Source organism: Myotis yumanensis, unplaced genomic scaffold (genome assembly GCF_028538775.1).
Source record: "Myotis yumanensis isolate MYYU_CA2020_CCGP unplaced genomic scaffold, mMyoYum1.0.hap1 SCAF_5, whole genome shotgun sequence".
Lineage (NCBI taxonomy): Eukaryota > Metazoa > Chordata > Mammalia > Chiroptera > Vespertilionidae > Myotis > Myotis yumanensis.
The window spans coordinates 28,767,907-28,785,448 of NW_027223756.1; the positions used below are offsets into that span (position 1 = coordinate 28,767,907).

Below are 17,542 nucleotides of genomic sequence, written 5' to 3' on the forward strand. Positions count from 1 at the left end.
ATTGATTGGCTGCCTCCTGCACACCCCCTATGGGTATTGCCTGCAACCCGGGCATGTGCCCTTGACTGGAATCGAACCCACAACTCTTCAGTCCGCAGGCCGACATTCTATCCACTGAGCCAAGCCGGCTAGGGCTAGAATGATTTTTAAACAGCTGGGTCTTAAATTGAAATAGAAAAAAAGGTTGATGAAGTAGTATAGAAAATAACACAGTACATCAAATGTAATAGAGTATATATATTATCTAATGGAATTTGTGTTTGGATAAATAGATGTACAGTGTGTCCTGGGTTTCAATGTTCTTATTGTGGTCATAGTGAAAAATGAAAGTCATTGGCCTGGGATTCATCATTTTTTCTTTATGTCTAAATACCTGTCACAAAATTTCCCAAAGTAGCAGGGCACGCCTTTAACACTAGTAGCCCTGTACACGAATCTGTGTGCCAGTAGCTCGCTGCTGCCCTCCAGTAGCTCTCCGCCCGCTGCCCTGCCCTCCTGTAGCTCCCCCCGCCCCCTACCCTCCCTCATAGCTTGCTGTCCTGCCCGCTTCTGTAGCTCTCCGCCCGCTGCCCCGCCCTCTTGTAGCTCCCTCTGCCCCATAGTCGTTATGTGGTCGGTCGTTATGCTTCATGGCGTAATGACCATTTGCATATTACATCTTTATTATATAGGATAGTAAGGTTAACCAAGAGTGTTCAAAGACAGAGCATCTATGTTACATGCTAAAAGATTAATTCAACCTTTTGCCTTCTAAGCAGTTATATGTTAAAACGCATTATTAAATTTGGGCATATGTAATCCATGTAAACATGAATACATAATAGAAATCTATTAAACTAGGGAATATCAGTAGTAAAAATTCCATAAAAACACTCAATTTCATTCACTATACATATATTTTTCCATATATGTTTTTTTTAAATCCTCACCTGAGGATATTTTTTCCATTGACTTTCAGAGAGAGTGGAAGGAGGGGAGGGAGGAAGGGAGAAAGAGAGAGAGAGAAATATCAATGTGAGAGAGACACATTGACTGGTTACCTCCTGAGCATCCTGACTGGGCTGGAATGAACCTGCAACCCAGGTACATGCCCTTGACTGGGAATCAAACCCACGACACTTTGGTACAAAAGCCGACGCTCTATCCACTGAGCCACACCAGCTAGGGCTCTATGCACTTTTAATGATTTGATATAAAAATATGAGAACTTTTCAGGTACCTATTCCAATAAACAACTCTGGGATGTAAAAGAGGTATGTTAATTGAGTTCTTATTTTACATTTATATTGCTGTTTTCAATCTTTCCCACCATTTTAGAATACTACTTCTTGATTAATTTTTTAAAAAACATCATTCTTTAATCACATCTCCCTTCTTAAAAATGTTTAATAATTTTCTTTTGCATTCAGAATGATATATATTCTTAGCCTGGTATTCATTAGTTTATTCAACAAATATTGGAACAAATAGAACAAGCAAGGCATAGTGGACTATACAAAGATAAACAACATAAACCCTGCCCTTGAGGAGCTTACAATCTAAAAGAGGAGATAAAAGTATACGAGTCCAAATATAGGGATAAATCCAAGGATTGGCGGGCCTGGAATGGGGGGTATAATATAGGAACCCTCATGCATTGCTGGTGGGAGTGTAAACTGTTCTAGCCATTATAGAGAGCAAATTTGTAATACTCTCAGATAAACAGTATGCATTCCTATGACAGGCAATTCTGCTCCTAAATTTATCCCAAATAAATTCTCACAAAGACCTACAAGGGGAGTATATAAGGATTTTCACCACAGCATTATCTGTGAGAAGTGAGAAGCAACTGGGTACCCATCACTGGGAGAAAGGACTGGTGAAAAATGAAGGATATACAGGGTGAAGCACTGTGCTGCAAGCAGAAACAATATAGAGGTAGACACATAAATAGATCTTAAAAACAGTATTGAATGAAAAAAGTAAAAAACAAAATGGAATTCAGCACAATACCACTTGTTAAATTTAAAATACCCATTAAGTAGTAAATATAATATGAGAATGTGTAAGAACAAAAGAATCTACACATCAACCCCTCTCCCCCACAAAAAAACACCCCACAGAAAAAACAAAAAACAACCCAGAATGATTGCCCACAGGGCAAGTAGGGGAATGAAAGAGGGATAAAGGGAGTAAGAGAGGAGCCACAATGTCAAAGCACCAGGAATTGAGTATGATTAACTCAACCTTCTACACATGAGTTCCAAAAGGGGAGGAGGGGGCAGGAGTAGCAGTGACCAGAGCCAGAAGGAAGATCCAATAAAGTGCTGTAGGAGTTCAGAGCAAAGAAATTACTCCTCTAGAGGGCTTGAGGTGCACACAAAAGATATAGGTTTTGTTTTATCCTGATATCATTTAAATGCTTTGTAACAGATTAAATTCTAAACTGTTAACCTGCATAGGATAATCCAGTCCTCTCTTTTAGACTCTCTGGAGAATCAGTTACAACAAATAAATTAGATGCGACAAATGGCTTCAAATGACAAACTTAAAAATTAATTTTGTAAGGCATGGGGGTGATATCATTTATCCCATCTGAATATTCACAAGTATACATAATATAGCTAAACAATGCTGGAAAACTGAGCATATCACTCTCTCCTAGTTTCACATATTGTTTATAGAGTGATTCTGCGGTCTCTTAGATGCCACCTAGAATTGTAAACAACAAATGAGATAAGTTGCCTATATCGGGAGATATGGGTCAAGATGAATGGAGCCTAGACAAATGGTGCAAATGGGTCATGAAAGAAAAGAATATATAAGTAGTATATAATACCTGGGTAAGATTTAGGGCATGAATATATTTTAAAGGATGCAGGTATGAACAATAAAAAAGATTTATTTAAAAAAAACAGGAATAAAATGTTATAAGAACTTGAAAAGATGATTGCTAGAAGAGGAAAATAAGAGTCTTAGAGAATAAGAATCCTTCCTTTATCCCTAATCACATATGCAACACAGATGTTAGGAGAAACAAAAGCGTCAAACATCAATTTCATCATTCAAAGGAACTTCTCTAGAGACATAAATGAGATGTATTAAGGAGAAAAAGCCACCTTAAGGAGAAAAATATAATAACATATATTTAATAATTTAAGATAGGGTTTTTTATTCCATTGATTCAGTGTGCACTCTGATATCAACTGATTTTTCCTAATTCATAGTGATATAACAATCTATGATGCACATGATTTATCCTAACATTACATCTTAACACATACATGATCATAGTTTGATCCTGCATAAATATATATTAGGTTGGCAATGTCACTTGGCAGCTGGCAACAGCAAGTGCCCAAGTATCCAGATATAAGTGTTAACTTTTTTCTTCCCTAATAATTTAGAAAAATGAAAGTTTCTTAAAAGGTTAATTTATTTTTATATTATTCAATAAGTAGTAAAACATCAAAGTGAAGATAAATAAATACTCCATACAAGGAGGTATCTTAGTAAGCAAAAATATGGTTACTCACTTGAGTATCAACTTAAAAAATCATCCAAACATTTCAGTTTACTTACATATTAAATCTAAATTTAAATTTAAAATGTTTTACTTGCTCTCTATACATACTTCATGTCCTTCCTAGCTTATTTCTTGGTTATTTTGTGGTATGTGTTAATAATGTATATTTTTAAAAGATTTCTTATGTAGTACCGAATTTCCCTGGCCAAAGTCAGTACAGTCCTATATAGGGTTTAGCCAAACAAGAAACAACAAAAACAGAGGCATTTAGGTTTCAGTATTTTATTAAAGGCTAGTTATGATGCTCATATTCCTTAATAAGTACATGCTTACTTTGCTTTTTATTCATTAAGATTAAAAATGGCAGCCTTCATTTTCTTAAAAGTTTAAATAGCTATGTGTCTAATGGAAAGCTGCTAGAATTAGCATAAGTCAGAGAAACTAGAGACATTTTATCTCTAAAATTAATAGTTTAGAAATGAAATAATCCTTGGCGAAGGCCCTCAATACTCTAAATTACTAAAACTGGCATAATTTGAAAGAAACTTCTGTTTGCTGCTGTAACAACTACCCCTAACCAACTTTTCTTTTTTATTGTTTAAAGTATTACATATGTCTCCTTTTTCCCTGATTGACCACCCCCCCCCTCGCCCCCCCACACCAACTTTTCTTAAATCCCAGTATTAAAGAGACTAATACATACTAACACACCTCATTGTGATTTCAAAAACCTAGGACTTGATTATCATATACGGAATGAAATATGCTCATACATTTGTTTTTATGTAGTTCTTAATACCTTACAAAGTACTTATTTTCTTATTTCAAAGAACTCGGATATGACAACTATATATGATTATCAAATCAAGGTAGTTTTTATATCTACAAGTGAAAAGATAGCAGAAAAATATCAGAGCTCATAAACTTGAGTCCTTTAAATAGTGTATACTCCTTCTTAATATTCACTTGGGTATTACTTATATACTTTTTGATAGTTATTTGTCCAGGTTCACATATTGACAGATGTTAACACACTGTATTTTGCATTATGTGAAAGAAACTAAATTTAGTAATTCTTAAAACTTCTCACTCACTGAATTGAATCATTGTTACTAAGACTTAACTAGACAAAAAATATACATTTTCATTCCTCATATTGTACTACTGCTTAGCTAAAGAATTATCAAATGGGAAATGAATGCCTGATAAATTTGTGCTACTTTAATCAAAAACTTGGTTTGCTTCTTCTTAAGTATCTTCATCTATGTCAGATAAAAATTACACCTAGCAATATGTTAACAGGAAAATAAGAAGTCATTTTTCTTAGTATTTATGTATTTTCTATTTTATAGTCTGTAAGGCTATTAGCATTTTCAGAATTACCTACTTCAATTAATGTATGAATTAATATGGGATACATACTAATGAATTCATTAATTAGATAATAAAATACCCATTTTAAAGAAATAATTTAAAAACTAACCTTTTTGTACTCCTAAAAGGGCAGGGGAGTTCTCCTGTGAACTTCTGTCAGGCTCTTGGGGAGGTACAACCATGGCAAGTGTATGCATTGGTACACGTGGAACCTAAAAAGTCAACTCAGAAAAAAATAATCTCAGACCAAAGAGTAAAACAAAGACCCACACATTAAACAGAGATCCTGTTGTAGATTTTTTTCATAAACCGATTCACGTTTTTGTTTCTGAAAAATTAAGAAAAAAACAAGAACAAAACACCAAAAAATTCACCTGTAGGGTTTTATGCTAGCGAAATAAGCCAGTCAGAGAAAGATAAGTATCACATGATCTCTCTCATGTGCAACCCAATGAACCAAATAAACTGATGATCAAAAATAGATCCAGAGTCATAGAAGCATGAGCAGACTGTTGAACCTCAGAGGGAAGGCAGGGGAGGGTGGGTGAAAAGAGATCAACCAATGAATTTGTATGCATATATGCATAATGGGTGGACACAGACAATGGGGGTGGTGACAGCCTGGGGGTGGGGAGGAGACGGAAGAGGGCTGGAGGAGATTAATGGGGGGAAAAGGAGGACCTATGTAATACTTTCAACAATAAAGATTAAAAAAATTTCACTAAGGAATAATTTCTAAGAATATTGATTGGACAAACTCAGGCAATCTACAAGTAAATGATTTAAGCTAAATGGAATATTACTCTCTTGCTAAGAAGAAAGCCTTCTTGGTTCCAATTATATAGCTAGGAGTACAATTCACATAATTACTGGCCAATTTATCCTTGTTCAAATTCCACATGGGTCAAAAGAAAGAAAAATTCCAAATGTCTCCTGAGTTGGAGTATTTAGCAGTTCTCAGGATAATTTTGTAGACAAGAACTTAAGATTTCACTAAACTCTGTATGCTTAGTATATTCTCTATATTCTCTCCATGTTTTTAGGTAGGTTTAAAAATTACTTTAATAAACTTTTGGTGCATATCTCCTGGTTAACTATACTTTGCTGGTTGGCAAAATAGTTAACTCTAGGATAAATAATAATGTCTTAGGAGGTATTAGGGAAAAGCTTTTTTTGGTTCAAAATTATGCTTAATACATTCATTAAAAAACAAACAACCCCAAAACCTAGTTGTAGTAAGATGAGAATTTGGAATATTTATATTTGGTATGAAATATTTAATATATAAATATTAAATATTTATATTTGGTATTAAATATTTTTTAAAAACACTATTTTTAGTAAATAAGATTTAAAAATTTCCATGAACTTTTGAATAAAAGAAACCTTAAGAACCTAGGATCATGTTTATCTCAATATGTAATAGAAAAAAGAAACAAGCCAATTTTGCTTCAAACAAATTTTAAACAAAAATTCCCAACTGAGCCTTAACCGGTTTGGCTCACTGGATAGAGCGTCGGCCTGGGGACTGAAGAGTCCCAGGTTCGATTCTGGTTGCAGGCACATCCCCAGTAGGGGGTGTGCAGGAGGCAGCTGATCAATGCTTCTCTCTCATCGATGTTTCTAACTGTCTATCCCTCTCCCTTCCTTTCTGTAAAAAATCAATAAAATATATTTTAAAAAATTCCCAACTGGTAAGAATAGTTATCATTTCAAATAAGCTCTGTTTTACTTTACCTGAGATTGATCTTGAGAAGGTGGAGTGAGTATAGATACATCTGTAGTAGGAACTGATAGAACGTTGTTTGGATAATCCAATAGATAAGAAACAACATTAGTATGGCCACCTTTTGCAGCTTCGATGAGCATTGTTGAGCCATCCTGAGAAAAATTGACACCATAATTATTATTTGTAAATTTCTTCTTATATGATTACTATACACATTTAGTTTCTTAGCAACTCATATAAAATCAAAACTCATTAAAGAGTAATGAATATTAAGCACTAAGAGATTAAACATTTTAATATATACATTATTTATTTATTCACTTATTTTTTAGTAGAATACCTTGAGTCGATGAGTAGGGTCAGCCCCATGAGCCAAGAGTAGTTCAACAACTGCCAGGTGACCTCCTGCACATGCCAGCGACACCACTGTATGATCATTATTGGCTGTAGCCCGATTCACATTGGCACCTTAAAGTAGAAATAAATAGCAATCTTAGTATAAGTTGGAATCAAGCCAGTTCATAGACAATATCATTTTAAAGATCTTTTGAACTATAATACAGACAGGAAAAAAAGCATCAATCATGATTGTATAGTTTGAAAAATTTTCACAAAGTGAACACACCTGTGTCACCAGCACCCAGATCAAGAAATAGAACATTACCCACATACCAGAAGTTCCACCTTGTGCCCCCTTTCAATCAGTACCCACCCCTCAATGGTATTACTATTCTGACTTCCAAACTGGTTTTAGTTTTTGATCTTTATATGAATGAAGTCATACAGTGTACTCTTTTGTTTGTGTCTGGCTTCTTTGGCTCAACATAATATTTGTGAGATTCATCCACATTGTTGCACGTAGTTGTAGTTCTTTCATTCAATATCACTTTTAAAATGGAAAATCTAGAAGACTAAGTAATAAATATATATGGGTTAACATAGCATCAAATAATACCATTTTATGTAACTTTCAAAATGTTTCAAAGACATTTTTTATCTATTTCTAGAACATGGCAATATAGCCAGGTCTCAAAGTAGAAATAACAGATTTTTTAAAACCCTATTTAAGGGAAATATAATTCTTCATATTGTGTATTTTAAGAGTCAGAGGAATGTGGATATGAAGAGAAGATAAGATTATCCAAATACATTATCAGAAGGATTATTTAGTAAGTTGCTCAATAACTTTGTACAATATGACCTGAAGTAAACCTAAAGGCACAATCTTTTCTCAGCCTGTTTTTAAAAATTTGTTTTTGGAGAGAAACCAAGATGGCGGCATAGGTAAACACCAGAAATTGCTGCCTCGCACAACCACTTCAAAAATACAACTAAAAGACAAAACGGACATCATCCAGAACCACAGGAAGGCTGGCTGAGTGGAAATTCTACAACTAGAAGGAAAGAGAAAAGCACACTTGAGACTCAGAGGAGGTGCGGAAGTAAAGTGCAGAGGTACCAAGGCGCACGTGGAAAGGGCTGGCAATTGAGAACATGGTTGCCATTTTTCAATCGGGAGGGAGTCTCAAGCTCCCGACTGTTCTGAACTCCAGTTCCGGGCGAGTCTCTGGGGACCCAGACTCATACGGGGAGAAACTGGACTGTCTGGCAGCAGGCGGAACTCGAGGGCAGCTTTCTCTCAGAGGTGCTTGCAGCAATAACCAGGACACTGAGACTCGGGGCCTCTTAGGGTAGGACTGAGGAGCAGCCATAGCTGCTTGCTCCACCCTGTTGATCCCCTGAGACCCTGCCCCACCCAAGCTGTGGCAGAGGCTTTTGCATATGAAAGGCCTGGCCCTTTGCAATCTGAAAATTACCTAACAAACTGCAGCTGGGTCAGAGAGACCCAGAACTTCCAAAAGAAGGCCCAAGGCCCCACAGCAGCTTGCATTGCTTCACAGCTGGGCCTCATCTGGGCACCTCCAAACCCCAAACAAAGAAGAGGAATCTGCAGATCTATCCATAGCTCCTGCTGGGTAGCCTCAGGCAGAGGCTAAATTAGCACCTCCTTAGAGATCCAAGTGCCAGTGTACCCAATGGTCAGAGTGGGACCATCCAGATTACAACTCCTCAGATCCATAAGGGACACACTCAGGGGGCAGACTCAGTGAGCACCAAAGCCCCACTGAAGCAAGTCTTGCCCCAGAAGGGTGTCTCCAGCACAGAAGTTCTCCCACCATAGACACAGCTGATTCTCACAGCCAATTGGCCTGGAAGTCAATTCCTCCCACTGATACTTACAACAATTAAAGCTTAACTACAACAAGACTGTGCATAAAGTCCACAAAGGGGTGCACCAAGAGTGTCCACCTCAGGTAATTGGGGAGGCTGAGCCACTGGGCCCTATAGGACACCTAGCACAGAAAGCCACTCTATCAACACAGGGAAGCATAAAAAATGCAGAGACAAAGAAACAGGTCACAAATGACAGAAATGGAGGAAAGCAAACTACTGGATATAGAGTTCAAAACCACACTTATAAGGTTTTTCAAGAATTTTCTAGAAACTGCTGATAAATTTAGTGAGACCCTCAAGAAATCTAGTGAGACCCTCGAGGTTATGAAAAAGGACCAATTAGAAATTAAGCATACACTGATTGAAATAAAGAATATTATACAGAGTTCCAACAGCAGACTAGAGGATCACAAGAATCAAGTCAAAGATTTGAAATACGAAGAAGCAAAAAACACCCAACAGGAAAAAAAAAAGAAAAAAGAATCCAAAAATATGAAGATAGTGTAAGGAGCTTTGGGACAACTTCAAGCGTACCAACATCCAAATTATCGGGGTGCCAGAAGAGAGAGAGCAAGATATTGAAAACCTATTTGAAGAAATAATGACAGAAAACTTCCCCTACCTGGTGAAAGAAATAGACTTACAAGTCCAGGAAGCGTAGAGAACCCCAAACAAAAGGAATCCAAAGAGGACCACACCAAGACACATCATAATTAAAATGCCAAGGGCAAAAGACAAAGAGAGAATCTTAAAAGCAGCAAGAGAAAGAAAGTCAGTTACCTACAAGGGAGTACCCATACAACTGTCAGCTGATTTCTCAACAGAAACTATGCAGGCCAGAAGGGAGTGGCAAGAAATATTCAAAGTGATGAATACCAAGATTACTTTACTCAGCAAAGCTATCATTCAGAATTGAAGGTCAGAGAAAGAGCTTCACAGATAAGAAAAAGCTAAAGGAGTTCATCACCACCAAACCAATATTATATGAAATGCTGAAAGGTATCCTTTAAGAAGAGGAAGAAGAAGAAAAAGGTAAAGATAAAAATTATGAACAACAAGAACACATCTATCAACAAGTGAATCTAAAAATCAAGTGAATAAATAATCTGAAGAACAGAATAAACTGGTGAATATAATAGAATCAGGGGCATAGAAAAGGAGTGGACTGACTATTCTCAGGGGGGAATAGTCAGGGTGTGGGGTGTGCGGGAAGAGACTGGACAAAAATCGTACACCTATGGATGAGGACAGAGGGTGGGGTGGGAACCGGGTGGAGGGGAGCTATGGGGGGAAAAAAGAGGAACAACTGTAATAATCTGAACAATAAAGATTTAATTAAAAAAAAATTTGTTTTTGGCCTCTGGAAAAAAAGAACTGTATTTTAGTTCAGTCATCTTTTACAGACCCCAGAGGGCTAACCTAGATAGTTAAGACTATAGCAATATTCATTCTTCCCTCTTCCTTAATTCCAAACTTACTTAATGAGGAGAAAAATAAATCTATGGGTGAAACTATTATTAATTTATTTAATTTTCAGAAATATCTAGCTGAACCTAATCCTTGGGAAAGGCAAGACACATCAATAAACATCCTCCATTAGCAACATGAGATTATTTTTAAAGTTGTTAATAATAAATTTATTTCATTTACTTTAAAAAATATATTTTTATTGATTTCAGAAAGGAAGGGAGAGGGAGAGAGACAGAAACATCAATGATGAGAAAGAATCATTTGATCGGCTGTCTCCTGCACACCCCAAACTGGGAACTGAGCTGCAACATGGGCATGTGCCCTGATGAGGAATCCAACAATGACCTCATGGTTCATAGGTTGATGCCATGCCTGCCAGGAGGTTAATAATACATTTAGATTATAGACTATTTAGTAGTTACTACAACCCAGAAAAACTATAATCAATGTGTTCCTACTCTTGACAAGCCTAATTATATGCTTAGCAGGGCAGTTGGGTATAAAGGAGCATGGGAGAACTTCCAAGGTTATCCATCTGTTTATACTTATGTGTGGTTGAGGTAAATAATTTTTACAGAGTATGTTATAGCATTATATAAAGACTAGAGGCCCAGTGCATGAATTCATGCATGGGTGGGGTCCAGCCGGCCAGGCCCCAATCAGGGCGGATCGGGGCTGAGCCTGTTGGGAGGAGGAGACGGCAGGAAGTTGGCCAGCCAGCCCACCCCGATCGGCCCGACAGGGCCATGGGGGATTAGCTGGCAGGCCCTGCCCCCACTTGGGGTGGGAGGGACCGAATGGGGATCAGCGGCGGGGGGAGGAGCCATGGGAGGTTGGCTAGCCAGCCCTGCCCCCGATTGGTGTGGTGGGAGCCCATCGGGGGCAGGGCTAGCAGGAGGAGGGGCTGCAGGAAGTTGGCATGCAGGCCCCACCCCCTATTGGGGTAGGGGGGGCAATCAGGAGCAGGGCTGGCCGGGGGAGGGGCTGTGGGCCAATAGGGGCACATTGGGAGCGGGGCTGGCTGGGGGGAGGGGCTGTGGGCCGATCGGGGTGGTGGGGGCCCCACCCCTGATCGACCGGTTTGCTGGCCGCAGTTGGTGTCATAGCAACTGGTCATTCCAGTCATTACTGTATTCTTGTCACTGGCTTTTTGTATACACTGAGTGGCCAGATTATTATGACCACCTGACATTTGTAGGCAAATATATATATATATATATATGTATCCCACGTTCAAAGGCTGTTAAATCGCGTTGTTTACCCATATCTTCAGAAAAAAATCACTTCTACTGTCGTGGTAAACAACCTGCTTCCCTATTTATAATGGTCTGACCCTCTAGCACAGGGGTCCTCAAACTACGGCCCGCAGGCCACATGCAAATACAAATATTGTATTTGTTCCTGTTTTGTTTTTTTACTTCAAAATAAGATATGTGCAGTGTGCATAGGAATTTGTTCATAGTTTTTTTTTAAACTATAGTCCGGCCCTCCAATGGTCTGAGGGACAGTGAACTGGCCCCCTGTATAAAAAGTTTTAGGACCCCTGCTCTAGCAACTTCAGCATGAAATTATAGCTAATTTGCCTACAAACGTCAGGTGGTCATAATAATCTGGCCACTCAGTGTACATAAACTAGAGGCCCGATGCATGAAATTCATGAAAGAGTAGGCCTTCCTTCCTCCAGCTGCGGGCACCGGCTTCCCTCTGGCACCCGTGACCTGGGCTTCCCTCTGGCCGCTGGCAGACACCAGGGACCTGGGCTTCCCTCGCAGCCCCAACTTCGTCTGGAAGGTTGTCTGGAAGGATGTCTGGTCTAATTAGCATATTATGCTTTTATTATTATAGATAGGTCTTAGCCCTAGCCAAGTAGCTCAGTTGGTTAGAGCATTGTCCTAGTATGCCAAGGTTGTGGGTTTAATCTCTGGTCAGGACACATAAGAATCAACCAATGAATGTACAAATAAGTGAAACAACAAATTGATGTTTCTTTCTCTCCCTCTAGAATCAATAAATAAAAATTAAAAAAAAGAAAAAGATAGGCCTTACTTGGTAGCAAAAATGTGATATAGAGAAAATAAACCTTGTTTTATCTAATTAAAGAAATACTTTATCTTTAAAATAATAAAATATTATACTGCATTCTTAATGGCACAAAATATGAGTTTTATTGGAATAGATATAGAAAATTTTTATTTTAATAATATGGCATCACCTGAGTGGACCTTCCTTGCATTTTGCCGTCCTATCCTAGAGTTTTTTATAAGATGCCCAAGTACTTCTAACACTATAATACACAAAGTTAGACTGAACCAAATGAAACTGCTGATATTATACACCATTTTTTGATGTATAAAATGACAATTTTATATGGTTCAACCTAACATGAGTTCAGAAGTGTTTCACTTTTCTACAGTAAACAGTATTGAACTACCTCGTCATGCATCATTTGAACTTCTTTGCTTAAATATAATCAAATAAATACAATAATAATAAATAATACCTTTGCATACTTGATTAATTTAACTGTCCCATAAACAACAGTAGCACACTTCCCCCCTTCTACCTCCCCGTATTTCCAGCAGAACTGGCCTTATAATCATTAAGTGGTGAACAATATCTACTAAATATACCGACATTTACATTTGGCTTTTCCAAATTTTGGGAGTAACCACCTGCTATTTGGCTGACAAAAACTTCAAACTCAAAACTAATAAAGATTCCAGTAAGTATCTCACGAACTCTATGATTACCAAAAAAATATAGCAACACAGGACTAGAATATAGTACTTATGTTAAAGGCAAAGTAGCTTTAATATAAATTGCAAGTTTAGGATTTTTTTACCCCCAGAAATTGTAGCCTCTTGGAAATGATCACTTGTACTTTCTTTACCTTTGCTAATAAGAAACTGCACAGTGCACAAATGACCAGCTCTTGCAGCTTTCATCAAAGGTGTTCTTCCACCTTCAGATTCATGTTCCTATTAAAGAAACAAAAATAATCCATCAATAACTCATTAAGCATCTATTTTAAATACTTAATATCAATGACATAGACATAATGAAGATTTAATACTTACTCCATGTAGTCACTTATACAACCTACCTCAATTCCTCCAAAATATAGGATTAATTTCAGTCCACACTAGGTGGTAACCTTTTAAGGTCAAGTTCAGCTTTGTATAGCAAACTATAACCATTAAAGATAATACTTATGTTTAGTTTGAGCCCCAAAGAGAAATCTCTGCATTTTCCTAATCCTAAGATTAAAAAGATATTTTCCAAACTATTCATCTGAACTGTGATAAAAGAGCCTTAGTATTGTGAGGTGATTAGGAGGATCTTGATCTTATATCAGAATTCAATAAGAACTCTATCAAAGGACAGAAACCAATCCCTGGAGAAAAATACTGTTATTTCAGGAATAAAGGGAAAAAGAAAACAGAAAATATACCATGAGCAGATATTTCTTTAGAGTAGAAATTAAATATTTGAGTATCAAAGGCAAAAGAAACACTTTTATAATATAAGGACTGTTATTCTAGGAAGTTTGCCAGCAAGAGGAATGCATGACTAAACAGCTTCCAACCATCCTAATATCAAATGACACTACAAGGATTATACCTGTATGGTAAGTAGCACTATCTGCTGGTAGATCTGTGAACTCTTATTCACTCATCTAAATATTAAAATGTAGCTGATAACATCACTGCTATGAAAAGTTCTCTTACCTATCCACTTTTTCACTGTGTGCAAACAGTAATTTCTGTTATTCTGGTCTTCTTTTGTAACTAAGAAATACTTGATAAAGAACAGTGATTAAGTCAAGCTTTATTTCAGCTCTGTTCTAATTGAGAATCCTTTAGCTACCTAATACATAGTAAATTTAAAAAATTGTTTGCTTTGCCAAAAAGATAGAATTTAATCTACTTACATAACTATCTGATCTACAACTCAGGCAAACTAATAATGAAAAATAAGAGTAGAGCCCAGCCACGTGGCTCAGTGGTTGAGTGTTGACCCATGAACCAGATCAGGGTTCAATTTCTGGTCAGGGCACATGCCCAGATTGCAGGCTTGATCCCCAGTGTGGGGCATGCAAGAGGCAGCCGATCAATGATTCTCTCTCATCATTGATGTTTCTATCTCTCTCTCTTCCTCTCCCTTCCCCTCTGAAATCAATACAAATATATTTTAAAAAAGAAAAATAAGAGTAGATTGTCAACCCAATGGAAACATTACATTGGCCTGTGGTGATAGGAACTGCACTCTAAAATAGATTTTAAAAAATATATTTTTTAAAAAATATATTTTATTGATTTTTTACAGAGAGGAAGGGAGAGGGATAGAGAGCCAGAAATATCGATGAGAGAGAGACATCGATCAGCTGCCTCCTGCACACCCCGTACTGGGGATGTACCCGCAACCAAGGTACATGCCCTTGACCAGAATCGAACCTGGGACCCTTCAGTCTGCAGGCCAACGCTCCATCCACTGAGCCAAACCGGTCAGGGCAGATTTTAAAAAATCTTGATGGTGTAGAATCTTTCAACCTACTATAAAAATCAGTTATGCTTTAAGTTTTAATTATTATGCATATGGTGAGGCAAAAGTAGGCTTACAATTGTGAGTATGCGAAACAAAGTTTATTCTTGTGTTATTATTTATTAATTATTGTATTATTTTCCATATGGACGATTGTAAACCTACTTTACCCCACCCTGTATATTGATTACTCAACAACCTTTAACTCTAAGGTATAGATAATGCCAACACAATTTGGCTTTAGAATGTATTTTAAACCTAAAGTCAAATATAGGTAAATATAAGATTCTGGCAACTTCAAACAAAACAGAATATACACTGTGAAAATCTTACTCAGAATGAACTAGAAAGTTGTTTGTCCAATTTTTCATCTGACTTATTTCTGAAACATCACAACTAGTAACACACTGGAAATAAATTACTCCTTTAGCAACTTATTTTCCCTCTTGCCTCAGGGGCTTTTTGCTCAAGCTGTTCTCTTTTCCCTATAATATTTATCCATTAGTTCTTTTTCATCCTTCACATCAAGTCAATAATCATTTCCTCAAGTAAGACCTCCCTGAACTTCTTGACTTATAGCCCTATGAACTGCTCCTTCAAAAGTTCCAATCATATATTAGTTTGTGCAACCATTTGGCTAACATGTCTCTGCCACTAAAATGTAGGCTTCATGAGAACAGCAATTGCATCCATTTTTGTTTACCATTATAAACCTAACATCTAAAACAATGAAGGGCCTGAATACTGTTTACCAAGAAGAAACCTTAGCATAACTGACCTCTTAAATCTTCCCTTTCATAGTACTGAGGTTTGAAGTTTTAATTTTCTAAGTAAATAAGAGAAAGAAAAGTTAATTTAACAGGAAATTAAGAGTAGTAGTTAAACTTAGAGTAAGATGGTCATTATCTATATTATCTACATTATTACTAAAGCATGGGTGGGCAATAAAGTCACTTTTCCTTTTTCTTTCTTTCTTATCTCTTACACCTGACAGGGACATCCATCAACATTACTGGATCACAAAGACAAAAGATTTTGCCCTGCTTTAAATTTTTAATTAACTAATTCTATATACTTAAAAATTACCATAGCTGATAAAAGAAATCAGAAAGTACTTGTCCCAAGATCAAATCAAATTTCAAAATTCAACATACTAACAAAAATTTCTGAAATGAACAGTATGAAAACTATTTTATTTTACTCCCTGTAAATATAATTTCCTTTGTTTTTTTTTTAATCCTCACCTGAGGATATTTTTCTATTGATTTTTAGAGAGAGTGGAAGAGAGAGGGAAAGACAGAAAGAAACATCGATGTGTCTCACATCAGTTGGTTGCTTCCTGCATGGGGCCTGACCCAGCTGGGGCCAGGTAGGAACCTGCAACCATGGTACATGCCCTTGATGGGAATCAAACCCCAGACCTTTCAGTCTGCAGGCCGACAATCTATCCACTAAGCCAAACCGCTAGGGCCATTTCTTTGGTTTTGAACAATATAATTATGTTTGAGAAACTGGCTGGTAAAACAATACTGAAACTTTAAAATGTATTGATAATATTTCATGTCCTAAAATTAATAATGTATGTCCCACATGTATCATTTGTACCAAAATATATGACCAATAAATCCTTTTAAAATAGGAATCAAATTTGTATATATTACTTACGAATGTTGGGTTTATTAGTACAGCCAATCTTTGTTCAAGATCAATAAAATTTCAGGATATACATTATGATTTTCCTTTATAAACACAGAAAATTATTTTCTAAGGCTATAAACTTACATATTGTGCAGTTTAACATGTTTTTCTGTTCTTGGGAACAGCTACAATAATATAGGGATTATGTAGTCCTTGAACATTTGGCCTCTTACCTCCACTGGATGGCTGATTTAAAACTACTGATTTAATTTGTAATATGGTTATTGTTCTATTGAGGGTTCCTATTCTTTTTTTTTTTTTTAATCCTCACCCAAGGATATTTTTTCCATTGATTTTTAGAGAGTGGAGGGGAGAGGGGGAGTGAGAGAGAGAAGGAGAGGAAGAGAGAGATGTGAGATACATCCATTGTTTACCTCTCCCACGCTCCCGGGACATGCAACCCAGGTACATGTCCTTGACGAGAACCAAACCCACAACCCTTTGGTGCATGAGCTGACGCTCTAACCACTTGGACACAATGGCCAATGCAAGGGTTCCTATTCTGAGTCAATTTTGATCATTTTAAACTTATTTAACAGTATTAATTTCATCTAAGTATTCAAATTTATTGCTTGTTCATATGATTGCCTTGCAAATTTTAAAGATCTCTATCTTACCAAATAGTTCTAACTCCCTTTAAGTGTTTATGATTTACCTATGCCTTTCCTCATTTTGAAGTCTGGCTTATTTAATCTATTTCAGTCGTTTTTAAAACTTAGCTTTTAATATTGCTTTTCACAACTATTTTTTCCTTTTTATCTTTATTTTTATGATATTGCTTTTTACTCTATTAAGTTTTGCTTTTATCTTTATTTCCTTTCTTGTCGTTGTTCTATTATTAGCTTAATTTACTCTCATGTATATACACATACAAAATTTTCCTTCTGTGGGCCACGTTAGTTGTATCCTCCTCTCACCCAAGTTCTGATGTGTAGTTTTTGTGATAATTTCTACTTTGTAATTTTTACTATGATTGCCTCTTTAACCCA

The 17,542-nt window shown here is 36.8% G+C and overlaps 1 protein-coding gene across 4 annotated transcripts in view; it reads right to left on the bottom strand.

The window, feature by feature from the left end:
- Positions 1-17,542, bottom strand: part of ANKHD1 (ankyrin repeat and KH domain containing 1) — a 127,511-nt gene that overhangs the window by 41,156 nt on the left and 68,813 nt on the right. For all 4 annotated transcript variants that reach the window (XM_070414815.1, XM_070414817.1, XM_070414818.1 and 1 more), the window contains 4 exons: positions 13,204-13,291; positions 6,949-7,076; positions 6,617-6,760; positions 4,989-5,091 (listed from right to left, as the gene is read on the bottom strand). In XM_070414815.1, the coding sequence (XP_070270916.1) occupies positions 4,989-5,091; positions 6,617-6,760; positions 6,949-7,076; positions 13,204-13,291 (463 nt within the window). The remainder of the gene's footprint in view (positions 1-4,988; positions 5,092-6,616; positions 6,761-6,948; positions 7,077-13,203; positions 13,292-17,542) is intronic.